This window comes from Perca flavescens, chromosome 4 (assembly GCF_004354835.1).
Source record: "Perca flavescens isolate YP-PL-M2 chromosome 4, PFLA_1.0, whole genome shotgun sequence".
NCBI lineage: Eukaryota > Metazoa > Chordata > Actinopteri > Perciformes > Percidae > Perca > Perca flavescens.
Genome location: NC_041334.1, coordinates 37,205,433 through 37,219,159, shown reverse-complemented (window position 1 = coordinate 37,219,159; position 13,727 = coordinate 37,205,433). Strand labels below are relative to the sequence as shown.

The 13,727-nt window shown below is 40.7% G+C and overlaps 2 protein-coding genes across 4 annotated transcripts in view; one reads left to right on the top strand and one right to left on the bottom strand.

The window, feature by feature from the left end:
* Nucleotides 1-1,490: 1,490 nt before the first annotated feature.
* Nucleotides 1,491-2,882, top strand: ppp1r3db (protein phosphatase 1, regulatory subunit 3Db). The gene is made up of 2 exons (XM_028576822.1): nucleotides 1,491-1,546; nucleotides 1,708-2,882. Exon 2 carries the CDS (start codon nucleotides 1,728-1,730, stop codon nucleotides 2,622-2,624), a length of 897 nt encoding a protein of 298 aa, XP_028432623.1. The 5' UTR covers nucleotides 1,491-1,546; nucleotides 1,708-1,727; the 3' UTR covers nucleotides 2,625-2,882.
* Nucleotides 2,883-7,580: 4,698 nt separating this feature from the next.
* The window catches only part of phactr3b (phosphatase and actin regulator 3b), a 59,886-nt gene continuing 53,739 nt past the window's right edge, over nucleotides 7,581-13,727 (bottom strand). For all 3 annotated transcript variants that reach the window (XM_028576791.1, XM_028576792.1, XM_028576793.1), the window contains 5 exons: nucleotides 13,323-13,378; nucleotides 10,344-10,405; nucleotides 10,005-10,145; nucleotides 8,623-8,699; nucleotides 7,581-8,120 (listed from right to left, as the gene is read on the bottom strand). In XM_028576791.1, coding sequence (XP_028432592.1) covers nucleotides 8,105-8,120; nucleotides 8,623-8,699; nucleotides 10,005-10,145; nucleotides 10,344-10,405; nucleotides 13,323-13,378 — 352 coding nt within the window. In that variant the 3' untranslated portion in view covers nucleotides 7,581-8,104. The remainder of the gene's footprint in view (nucleotides 8,121-8,622; nucleotides 8,700-10,004; nucleotides 10,146-10,343; nucleotides 10,406-13,322; nucleotides 13,379-13,727) is intronic.

The window sequence follows — 13,727 nt, the reverse complement described above, 5'->3', positions numbered from 1 at the left end:
TGATATTGATTTAAACAGATTAAGACACGTATGTTTTATTTCTAGAAGCTGTGTCAAGTCGTGTCCCCAAGGAGACAAAATGGTACATCTCACACTATATTCATCTTCCATTTTAATGCAAAACACTCCAACATGATCATACAGTGACACATTGTCAATAATGCCAGTCATTAACACATCTACATTTCAAAAAGGTAGTGGCATGTTGTCTTGTTCTTGTTTTTCTTGGCATTCTGTAAATCTAAATAGTTCATTAGTAAGTCTGACAGTATAGGTGTAGGGTGTTGAACTATAAAGAAGCAAGAAAGGCATTAAAAGAGAACAGAGGCACAACCCACTACCTATAAATACTCTGCACCTCCCATCCCCAGTTAAGGTCTCATGTCATATGTCAAGGGCTGAGCTCCAAGGGTAGGAGCCACACATTACCGTTTGGTCTTCGGCTCGAGTTTTCATTCCAGTTCCAATTCCTTTATCTGCTGCCTGTGGCTTGCAATGGCAACATTATTTTTTGCTTATTTTGTTAGTTTTTAGCTTTATTTTTATTTCGAACAAAAAAATAACAAAATAAAATATAAAAACACAATAAGTGCATAGCAACACGGCAAAGGGAAAAACAATATCTATGAAGTGTCACAAATAATATGTTCAATCTGTCCGAAAAGGAGCGGGATGAAGCCGAAGGTTGTCATTTTTCCCGCCCCTCATGTTTTAAACACTATTATTGTTATTATTCCAGCACTATTTTTTAACTTTTGCATTGCACTATTGTTTAACTGTTTTACAATCCTCATAGAGCTGTTGTTTGTACATGTAGACTACATGCAAAAGTACTCTGAACCATTTTGACCGTGTAGTTTTTTTTGAGTAATCCAAAGTCAAAATCCCTTTCAGCGAACAAGAATGAGCCTTTTTGGTATGCAATGAAAAACATTTCTATCATAAAATAATGTTTGGACTAAGTACTTCTTAAACTACATGCACAACTACTATGAAACACTTTTACTGCATAGTTTGTGAGTAATCCAGTGTTCATATCCCTTCCAGTGAAGAAGAACAAGCCTTTTCGTCTAACTTTGATGTGAATATAAAAAAAAAGCCATTTTGTCCATGTGTTTGTGTCTAAATGTTTACATGTACGTATGGGTATGCCTTTGTATGTGTATGTATATAGACTTTTTATACACAAACTTATAACTGTACATATAAGTCGAGTGTTTACGTGTACCTTGTTCAGCTCCGTTGTCCTTATTTTTAGCCGTATGTCTATTTCTGTGTACAGTATGTAGGCTACATTGAGAGCAACAAAAAGCCAGTCAAATTCCCCGTGTGTGCTCATGCTAACTTTATTAAATTAAAGCTGATTCTGATTCTGCTCTAGATGTTGTGTTTAGTGTACTGTGGAGTGTTAATGGTATTTGCTGGCAGGGCTGTCTGTCATCTGGTGGCAGTTGGGTTCGTAGCAACTGTGCTTCCTGACAGTGAACAAGGTCAGTGCAAGAGGCAGCGGCTCCACAACAGAACACGAGAAGTCTCAGCTGGAAAGGTTTGGTCCTTCTTGAACACGTTTAGCATGTAGCTTCATGTGCATTGTTTTAGATTTTAGACATTTGAATGAATGTCTTGTCAAATAATTTCAGGATATTTGCATGTGCAATTTAAAGGCTTAACTGTTAAGGTTATGCACTGACTGGTTTGTTTCTCAAGGTGTATTTGATGTGGCAAACATGGCCGGTTCTGGTGAAAAGAGTGGGACCCAGCCTCGGTTCATCAGTGGTCGCAGTAATGTGTGCACCACTAGAAACACCACCATTCGTCTTCGGGACATTTATGATCCCAAGCCTCCCCCTCCCAAAGCCCCAGTCCAGATACGCCCTCCAGGTCCAAGAGCTCCCTCAGTAAAGGAACTCAATTTAAAGCACAGCTTTCCCAGTGATCCCCCAACCAAGACAATCATGAGGAAGCGAGCTCAGTCTCTCCCTTCGTCTGCAGAGAGGAAAAGGGAACTTCGGAGTCTGCAGGTACGCTTTGTGGACTCATTGGGCCTTGAGTTGGAGGATGTTAAGGTCTTCAAAGCTCAAGAGCACCCCATGATACCTCAGCATGTTATGTTCAGACTACTGATGAGCTCTGAACTGGCTTTCGGGAGGTCTTTGGAGCTGTCCCTGCCTTACTTCAAACCTTGTTTTCCTGAAAATATGGGGGCTCAAACAGACTTCATGAAGCGTCTCTGTGCTCAGAGTGTGTGTCTGGAGCAGGTCCTGTGTTCAGAGCAGGGGATAACAGGCACTACACAAGTACTCAATTTAGCTTATGAGAAAGAAGTCACAGTGCACTACTCTTTCACCAACTGGAAAACATACACGGAAACAACAGCATCCTGGGTGTCCAGTGGGAACCGTGGGGAGTGTGATGCTCCAGAAACAGATATCTTCAGATTTCGTCTTCCTGTCCCACCCTTCATTCTGCAGCCAGGAGCAATTTTAGAATTTGCCATCTGCTACCATGTAAAAGGATGTAATTATTGGGACAACAACAATGGACATAATTACAAACTGTCATGTCACAGTTATAAGGTGACAGTGCCCAGAGAGTGCGAGGACAGCATGCTGCATTTTACCTGAGTGTCCACACGAGGGAGCTGTAACCCCTGCACGTAAATATGGGTGACAAGAAAGCAAAATTTCTTTTACTTTAAAGGGGTGATAGAATGATTATATAGGGTATTTCACACTGTTCCTTAAGGTCTCCTATTGGGGTATGTAACATTGGTTGGGCTGAAAATGGCCCGGTTGCTATTCTATGGGCCCTAATGCTACCTTGTGTTTTGGCCCTATTTGGAACGAGAGCTTTTCTTCCAAATATGGTATGCTCATGAATATTTAGATGAGCTGTGCGCTGATTGGTTGAGCAAACCACATACAGTGGAGAGAGACAGCAGGTCTCATATTTCAGACAATGTAATTTTATACATTGTTCGTCTGCTATTTCATAACTAAATTCACTTCTGAGACTTTTTTATGCGAGAAATCAACTATGTAAAGCGCAAATATGGGCTGTTTTACAAAAATTGATGGCTAATTTCCAATTTTGTGAGACGGTGTTGGACTTCAGGAGCTCCACACAGTCTGACGAGACAGCGGCAGCCCGCGGCGCTCCATACCCAGGGTAAAGACACCGTTTCTGGGTTACTGGACTACCAAATGCCTGCGGGGCTGGTTGAGTCATGAACACGCATTGTGGAAGTAGCCTAGGATCTAACGCTGCTGCAGTGATGGCTCAACCAGCTCCTTCTTGTCGGTTATTGGCTGGAACACTGTTTGTTATGGTACGTGGTGCAGGTTGGCGCAGTTTGTTTGTGGAGCCTGGGCTGTCTACAGAGACCGCGCTTTTTTAGGGGAGTAGTGAGGTTATGTTTGCTGTATGTGACAAAAAATGTTTTAGCCTAAAAAACGCGTCACTTAGAGCACCTTTAATACAGAGTACTACAGTTGTTTGTACCAAATGTGTTGAAGAGAAGAGGCAGTTACAGAGTCATAAAGTGACATTGTGAAATTTGAGAGATTCATTCTCAAAATATGTAATTCTAAAAGTCAATCAAATTAGGCCGTTTTGGTATTTCTAACTTTGGCGTTAAAAAAAGACATCTGCAAGAAAACACACAACGGTTCTTCATAAAGCGAATGTTCTTCATTACAATTATATCTCTTTGTCTGCTGTACACCTGACTGTCTTTTAGGCTATATTAGCACTCAACCCTAACCTTAACCCTGACCCTAACCCTAACCATAACAATTGTCTAATCCTAGACGTTGGGGGCAAAAAACACAGATAACCCTATACCTATATTAGCCCTCCTACACAATCTGGACTGTGGTCATAACATCTACATCTTATTGATTGATATAATACATCGGTATGGGTACAGCGAAACATCCACATCTGGTTAGCTTCACCACACATCTGTAGTTCATCCTTAAAGTGGTATGCCATCAGTGTAGTAATGCACTTCCACTAAGTTGGGGGATTCACAAGAGAGAGATCAAAAAAAAAGAAGGGTCAAAATCAAACAGCAGAGGCCGAGATAGCCTGACTCTTGTAGTCCCTCATATGGGTCTACTTTCAAAAACACTGGACGCTACATTTCCCACAATGCAGCTCAAAAGCACACCACCCCACACACCTCTAGTTTATAACATTGGCTTTGTGATTACATGTTTTAGGTGAGATAACCCCTTTTTAAAAAATCCAGTCAGGTTCAAGTCCTGCAGGGATTCGTGTTCTCCTGTCTGGCTTTTATTTCAATGAAATCCATGCTACCTTTAAGAATCTTCTCTACTTTGCACTTTCGTAAATCTGGTGACCCAATTTAATGATCGACAGTGTGAGTTACACTAACGCTATTGTTGTATCTTAACACAGAATTTGCACAAGGTGACAAATCCGTATTATTTGCTGATTTCACACAAATGGAGAGAGCTTAATGACCTGTTGGTACAACCTGAGCAGCTTGTTTGTTGTAACTGTGTACTTTCTGATACGACTAGCAGGGCTTGACCCCATTCTTCTGGAGCTTTTTTAGTTTTTGGAGGAGGATTGCAGGGAGCAGTGTTAGCTCATCTGTTGCATGGTGACCTTAGATCCCCAACAGCACTGACCTTTCACCAAAAAGTTTCCACTGATATGAGAGGCCAGATTCCAGAGACCTTTCTGGCAGGCCCAAACGATTGGCTCATAGGAGGACATTCTTGTGTCTGTATTAGTATGCCCTGCTTTAAACATGATCCCAGCTATCTGAACACCCAAAACATTACTGAGACAGTAAAGCCTTTTAAAAATAATCCATCAGTCAGAGAAAACTAAAATAATAAAGGCTCTTTACCTACTGTAAATATGTCATATTTGTTGAAACTGTCACTACATGACAGTAGGAGATGTGGCAGATTCTCTGAGGGGGGGAAATCACATTCCTCTGCCTCCTCCCAGTGCTACCAATGACATCTGCAAGTTACGTACGGTGGTGAACAGAGAGAGACGAGTATTTTTTTTGATCCCGTTTGAATTGAGCCATGGATTGCACATATGATGCATGTCAATTTAAAAGATCATTTTGCAAGTGAAAAAAGTAAACTAAACATAATTTTTTTTTTCTGATAACATCAATTATTTAGTAACAATAGTAACACAGACCAATACAGTATTTTCAAGAATGATGTGTTGAGAAACAAAGAAATGTATATTTATATTTGAAAGTCAAACTAAAGTAAGTAAAGTATAAATGTGGCTCTAATTCCAATTTTGTTTTTTTTTTTGGGGGCGGCTCGCACATTGGTCACTGAAGTGCTACTCTGCAGCAACCTCAGATGTTGCAGCTATGAGACACTAGATGGGACTATTGCTCAAATGTGAGACCCTAGATGTTGTCGTAGCCAGAATGTACTCTATCAGGAGGAAAACATACCTGCATTCATAAGCTAAATCAAAAATAAAGGTTTGTACTCGTAAAAACATGTAAAAAAATTTATTTAGCAGGTAAAATAAATCAAAATGAAAGAACCATAACTAATCGCACTACCTAAAGAAATGTGCATTGCATATAAGGCCCTCAGGGGGGCACTTATAACCTGGCAACTCTTTGTTGTTGTCTCTTGCACATGGCATCTGTAGCTTGTAATTATTGGATTCACAGACAATGAATTCCACTGTAGCAGTTATAAAGTGGACAAAGGCATGTGCAAAGCAATAATTTACAATCTGTAGCACAGCAACAACAATAAAGTGTCTTTAGTAAAGGCTTTAGTATGTCCTCAGTACTGGAAATGAAATAATGGTTTCTCCTAAACCTTTGACAGTTAAACCAAAAAAATAAATAAATAAAATAAACTCAGGGTTGTTCAGGGCCAGCCTGGGTTTCACGGTCTTGCATGGTGCTCGTTTGTATGGATGTTCGTCACTAACGTTCTGTGTTAGTGAAGTGCCTTTATTTGGGGCTGTCATCTTGTGCTTGTTGCCGGTAGTTATGTAAGAGGCCGCCATATAAGGAGCCAAAATGATGGAGACGTTTGCTCCGGGGACTGTCTAGGATTTCATGTGAAAATTGATGCATCTTTATGGGTCCCGGTGATTATGAGTTACATCTTCAAAACACCATTATGGCCTGTGTGTTTTGGAATAAAAGAACTGTGTAATGTCTGTTCAGTTGGTCTCAAGCGTATGACTTCCTCATTGATTCCTCATGTGATTAATACTTTTTGTAGCAACATTGTGTTAATAGAAAGCTAATGTGTGGTTCAAAAATAACAGTTGTGGATGTTCAGCGCTCACTGTTGAGTAACAAGTGACGCTGTGTATTGTTCTTATGCAACGCAGTTAAAATGTCTTCCAGGAAATATAATGGAAAAAAGGAAATGGTCCAAAATATGACGTGGTTTAATTATCCAAACTCTAGTTTTGGACCAGAATGTCATCACACTTACAGTTGGCTAGAAACTGCTGAACATATGTTCAGCGTGTGTGTGTGTGTGTGTGTGTTATCCTTGGCCTTCACCTATCTGAGGGACACCCGGAAGCCAGGATATCCCCTTCACGCTCATGAGAGCATCCCTTGGTCCTCCCACACAGCTCCACAGGTTACCGGGCTGTTCTGGACCCGACTGGCCACTATCATCTCTCGTCCGGTAGCTGCTGGTTTCATTACTCCAGACAGCGAGTGGTCTTGGGAGTTCAGTGTCATTTTAACCGGTGCTGCCATATGTTCCTCCACCGGTGCCAGGGCGGAGGCTGGATATCGTAATATCGTAATATGGCATAAGTGTTGTCTTTTCCTGGTTTTAAAGGCTGCATTACAGTAGAGTGATGTCATTTTCTAAACTGATCAGACTGTTGTAACTGTTCCATTATTTGCCTTTACCCCACTTAGTAATTATATCTACATTACTGATGATTATTTATCAAAAATCTCATTGTGTAAATATTTTTTGAAAGCACCAATAGTCAACACTACAATATCGTTGCGGTATCGATATCGAGGTATTTGGTCAAAAATATCATGATATTTGATTTTCTCCATATCGCCCAGCCCTACATTAAGTGTGACACCACATCACAATGAGTCAAGAGCAATTCTCATTCTTGGTTCTCTGCCAGTGTGATGCAGCAGCACAAAGACTTATTAGATCAACAACTCACTCCAAATTGAACAAATGCAGTCAGGTAGACTTGTTGTCATGAGGGGATTTAACCTGCTTAATGCACTACAAATGATGCCTGTCCTCATTCGTCAGAGAACAATACACAGCACGATGAGACGAAAACAGGTCACCGCCTGCACTCGTGAACCAAATTGCTGCTTGATCTGATGCAACGAGGTGAACTTCACTACAATTTTATTATCTGCTTACTAAAGCACAAACACGACTATATAAACCTGAAGGGATTGCAACCCGTTTGTGATGCGTAGTTAGCGATCACCACCCTAATTCTGACCTTTGCAAGAACATTTTAAAACAGTTCTGTTATGCTGCTGATATTAAAAGGTGTTTTTAAAAAAACAAATCACGCTATACAGAAGACAACCAAAGTTTGTTACAAATTGAAAACCTGTATTGTGCAGACAATAAATAGTGCTTACAAAGGATTCTTTTGTCTTTTACACAGACAAGGTTTCTGTTAACACTGTTGATATGAAACGCATCATCAACTGAATCGGTGAGACTCAGACACAGCTCGGGGATGTGACTACTGATACTGGACTGGGACTGGTCGACTCGGTCACATGCACTTTCCCCCCGCGCGGCATCAAAAAGGACGTCTTTCAAAAGAGTCTGTTTACAAAAGAAAGTCTCCGCTGGTCTATGGCGAATACGTGATTCTTCCCACTCCTCTGACGAGGTGAAGTGAAGTTCCTCTGAGCGGAGGCGGAGCTTGCTGCGCGCGTCCTCGTCTGCCAGCAGCTCCATTTCTAGAGACATAGCCTCCAAGGTTCACTGAACCCAAATACCAGGACACCCACTAACTGTGGGCCAGGGCGCTGGAAGACTCGGTGCAAGGTCTTCCCTGACAGAACCAGATATCGGCAACTCTTCACAGTAAAAAAAAAGCCTCGCTATGGCCGGTGGAACCTGCAAGGGGAAAGAGTGGGGAAAGTGTGACCATGGGCGAAAAAATTCACCTACTCGGGTTTCATCAATCAAAAGTCCTATTATTAGCCCAATGTACAGTGCGCTTAAAAGCAGCCAATGGCCTCTCCTCAAAAATGGGGTCTTGCGTGAGCTCAGTCCCCAGCAAATTCAGTTTTTAGCTTTTTTGCTCTTTTTTTAGCAACAGACAGTAAGCAAAACGTAAGCTAAATATACATGGACATTCATTATAATGGAGAGGTGGTGCAAAGGGTGCAACGCTCTCATCTCTAGGGGCCTTATTGCAGCTAAATTTAAGCCCTTACTCTGCAGGGTGTGCACTCATTGATGTGAAACGGTTGGCTAATGCACCTTTGGGTCTTTTTCTCACAATGTCACGCTGAACCTCTCACACATCACCAACTAACAATAGAGCAGACAAAAAAAAAAAAAAAAAAAAAAAGAGCAAAACGAAAAGTAGAGAATAATGGGCGCTCAAACTGACCTCGTCAGATGCTTGCTCGAAGAATGAACTTCCATCTCGGTACTTTTGAACTCATTCAGCTCCTTCCGTATTGCTGCCTGCGGGACAAGAAAACGACATCCAAGCGTAAGCCCCCCCGGGTGTGTCACTTCATATTCACACAGGCGCTCAGGTGGCTACGCTCAAATGAGATGAGAGGTTATGAAAAAGGAGAATGGAACATCTGTTGTTTAGGTGCAGATTAGCTTAACTGGGTTATATGCCACGGGGGGAGGGTGTGTGGTGATGATGATGATGTTAAGCACTGCAAATATTAAATTATCTGGCAACCAGGAGGTTAGATAAGAAATATTATTATTATATATTATTGCAGGGTTCCCCAAGTTTTTACAGCCTTTTTTTTTTTTTTTTTTTTATACCACATAGAATTAAATTTCCTATCCGCTTCATGATCATTCCAGCAAAGCGTGATGAAAACTCAGAGGGGCCAATATGGCCTAGAATGTTTAAATTATTATATTAACTTTTTTTCTCCAGTACTTCTCAGTAGTGTTTACAAATAATTCCTAATGATATAATCAATTAAATGAATGCAACCTGGACCCGCATACGTGTTATGAATACCGTATTGGTCTGAATATAAGACGACCCTGATTATAAGACGCAAATTGAACATGGAGCCGGACTTGAATGGCTTTCTGATGACTGAAAGTACTGCCAAACAACAACTTTTTATGCTCACAAGTTCCACTTTCCCACAGTCTGCTGCGTTGAACGCTCCACCTACGTAAACACCTCGCCGTGATTTAACGGCGGCGCCATTACGTCGACCAGCGTAGCGTCAAAAAGCCCAATATTCGGCCGAAGTCGAATCCTGGATTCGGTGCATCCCTGCTTCCTGCGGCACACTCCTTTAGTTTATAGGTGTGTAATGTCTCCTTACAGCCCCACAATCGGATACAAAAAACATTTCTGACTTTTGTAAAACTTTTTAGTACTTTCTAATGCCTTTGTGAGGGAATTCAATACTTTTCAAGTCCTGCAGAAACCCTGAAGAGAGGCTGACACAGGTCTATTTCACAAATAAAAGTCAGAATATGGACACTGAATGAACATGCTGTACTACTTTTATTACCTAAAAGGCCGGCCATTTTTTATTGTTTTTAAAGATTTTTTTGGGGCTTTTCTGCCTTTAATTTGAGAGAACAGCTAGGTGAGAAAGGAGAGAGAGAGAGGGGGAAGACATGCAGGCGATCATCACAGGTCGGATTTGAACCCTGGACCTCTGCATCGAGGCATAAACCTCCCAGTATATGTGCGCCTGCTCTACCCACTGAGCCAACCCGGCCACAAAAGGCCAGTATTTTCTGCCCTAAAAACAACAGAGACTGTTTGTTAGCTACCTTGTCAGCAGCAGACAGTCTGGTCCAGGGCTTGTCGGCTCTCCTGTCGTAGTCCTGAGCTTTGGCCACTTCCACATAGTCACTAAAACGAATGAGGATCTTTCTGTCCCGCAGCTCGTCCACTGTCGGCCGCTGGTTCAGCTGCAAAAATGAAGGGAAATGTCGCTTATCAAGGCATTCAATCACCAATGAGATTGGTGAAAGGAACTAAATATTTTTTTTAAAAACACAGCAGGTTGGGTTGGGTTTTGACTGGATAACAGTTCCTGCGAGGGGCTGAATGTGGGATTAAAGTGAAGAAACTTTAGGAAAACGGCTCAGCTCACTGCAGCCGCCTACCTTTCTGTTCAGCCGCTGTTTGATTTCCCTCCTCTCCTCCTGTTCGGTCTGGTCATTTCTTTCTGTTGACACACACAAAAAAAAAAAAAAACTGCTTGTTATAACCAAAAAAAGCAAGTCAAAATAATTGAGTTACATTGACTATAATTCCACAAAATATTTAAGTTTTTGCTTTTTTTTTTTTTTTACATTTAGTCGATTTTTTCAATGTTCTTGTATCATTTCTTTTCTTCAAAATGCTATACAATTGAATAAAACATTCAAATTCAATGAAAGTAGTGAACTGATCATTTATTTTACGGAACCATCCACGTTATTTTAATTTTTTTTTTGACAATGTGGTTGAAAAAATCCCACATTTTCGGATACAGAAACTTTTTGAAAACGGGTCAAATTGGATCCGGGGACAACCGGAGGGTTAGGTAAATACTCGGTCACTGATGATTTGGTGGGACTGGACCGTCTGTGATTTACATGTGACCGGCCTCCCGATCCAGGAGGACAGGACTCGTAAACAGACTTTGACTGTGGATCAGTGCTGGATGGGAGTTAGAGAGCGAGACACGGGCAGATTAGAGCACCAACAGGATTTATCTTTATTAGATACAGTAGAAAAATCCCTAGATACCAGTTCATTCGTTTTTAATATCTCTCTTTTGTCATTCCAAAAAAAAAAAAAAAAATGAGCTGTTGTTTGGCATCCTAAAATGAGGCACCTGTCACCGTCTGAGTAAATTTCGCTCACAGGAACACACAAACCATTATGTGTATTTTTATATATATATATATACACACACACACACATTTTATGGGTTAGGGTTAGTGCGTTTTAACCGTTTAGACGGGAACGCGATGGTGGAGCGTTTTTAAGATTTCCACTCTGGAGAGTGGTTTCACTTTTTTTGCGTTTTTAAGCACCAAAAATGCCGTCGCCGTCTAAACGAAAGGCTCATCTGATAAAATATGTTGTTGTTTTCACCCGCGAGCGTATTCCTGTAAACAGGGCCTTAGTTTCCTGATTGCAAAGGTTTGTGTTTAGCTTGAACACATGTCCCTGTGCACAGAGAGAGAGAGATCGAGAGAGAGAGACAGGGTCAGTGATGAGACAGACAGCTGCTAAGAGCTCACAGATTGGTTGGTTTTGCTTATTAAGATCCCCATTAGCTTATGTCTGTCTTAAACAGAAGCTCCTCTTCCTGGGGGTGTGTTATTAATAAGAAAATCACTTAAGCTGGAATACATCCATCCATAACATTCATACCCACAACACATCAGAAGAACAACACAAAACGTTGTGCCTATATACATAACATCACTACTCACAACATCATTTGTGGCCCGTCTCAACAGATGTGGGACTTGACTCCTCACACGGCTGTTTCCTAACGTCAGGACAGCGCCACTAGTGTCACAGTCTGAAGGGTTCTGATCTGGCAAAGCTCTTCTTCTAATTAAAAGAGGGGCATCGCTTCACCAAGGAGCTAACGTAGTATCAAGGATTCAGATAGGAGTCCAAATCCCCATGGGGGAAGATACAGGAATGTACAACTTGGACTACAATCAACTCGTTGTAGAGATTTTAAGGCTGTATGGAAACAGTAGAGTAAAATCACAGTGATTTTTGAGGATCTGTGGTCAGAAATTAGGGCTGCACGATATAGGGCTGCTCGATTATGGAAAAAAACATAATCACGATTATTTCGGTCAATATTGAAATCACGATAATTTGACACGATTACTCGTGAACTTCTGGAAAGATGTTGCAATTATTGAACTTAAAAAACAGTGGGAAAAAGTTAAACAGTAAAACAAAACACAAATGTGAAATTTGCCTTAATACTTTTCCTATTTAAACTTTATTTTTTTCATTCAGAACACAAGAGAAACTAAGAGTTTACTTGCAAAACGTAATGAGCTAAATAATTGTTTTTCTCGATTATTCTGTTTTTGTGATCGGCGGGAGCCAAAATCATAATCACCATTAAATTTCGATTAATTGCACAGCCCTAGCACGATATGAGGAAAATATCTAATTGCGATTATTTTGACTGATGTTGTGATTGCGATATGATTCACGATATTGAAGGGAATGATCAGTTTTGTATCATTAATCTCATTTTCATTGAAAAATATTTAAAAAAATGAATGAAGTGAGATTTTTGTCTTTTTTTTTGTGAATGGTTTGACACGTTTTGCCTTTAACAAATATTGCGCGCCCCCCCTGCAGTTTGGATATTGCACTATAGTTCATATTGCGATTTCGATAAAATTGCGATTAATTGCGCAGCTCTTTCAGAAATACATCATTTGCTGGACAAAAAAGAAGAAGAAAAAAAAGATTTGCTCTTGATGTCAATATTTGGATATTCTTTTTGCAAATATGTAAAATTATTTGTAATCTGCCGATTATTTTCTTAATTGATTAAAAATAAAATCCATCCCAGTTTCCTAAATCCAACGTCTCCGATTGACTTCCAACAGTCCCAAACCCAAAGATATTCAATTTACAATGATATTAAACAGAACAAAGCAGGGAATCCTCCCATTTGAGAAAATGGAAACAGAATACAATAAAGATTTTTTTTTTTTTACCCAATTACCCAAACTATTAAAATAGTTGATTATTTTCTCTCATCCGCCAATTTATTAATAGAATTATAAAAAACTGCATTTAATAAACAACACAATAATCATAATTTCAAACAGGCCTAATAACAAAATAGTGTGAACGTCTTACATCATCACCATCGTGTACAGTCACTAGGTTATAGAGGTATTAAAGATCAACTTTAAAAGTGTTTTTTTTTAAACCGAGGCTTAACGTCAACATAAACTCAGATCAAGTTTTTCAAATTAAAGGTCAGCCAGTTTGGCCATCTAAACAGAAACCTGTGCTCAGCGATAAACACACTCCAATCATAATCATAATCATTTTTGGCTTCGGCGATATAAACACGTAATGATGGTTGAACTACTTACGCTTTAAAATGTTCCGACTCTCCAGCTCCTCCACGGCCGGTCTCTGGCTCAGTCTCCTGCGGAAAAACACCAGAATTACGTTCTGGACCATCTTTAAGTCCTCGCGCTGCTGGGCTTTCTTTCCTCAACCCCCCCAACCCACCCCCCCAATCCCCCCCGCCCCCTCCTTGGCACAAAGTCTTTTCACTCCTTCCACTTCTGGTACTAGCACTTCGGATGCTTGGGCCGGTGTGCAGAGCGCCACGATCCAGATCCGCACATCCAAAAGGCAAACACCGCGTCCCACCTCGAGTCCGAAAAGCGGCTTGTTTTAGTAGAAGAACATTTAAGGCTCCACATCGGGACAAACAAACAGGAAAAGTCAGGCTGCGCGTTCGATGTCACGCGTCACAGCCAGTTCAGTGA

Bases quoted from the DNA above. Each gene is read 5' to 3' on its own strand.
- ppp1r3db (XM_028576822.1), top strand. From the start codon at position 1,728: ATGGCCGGTTCTGGTGAAAAGAGTGGGACCCAGCCTCGGTTCATCAGT.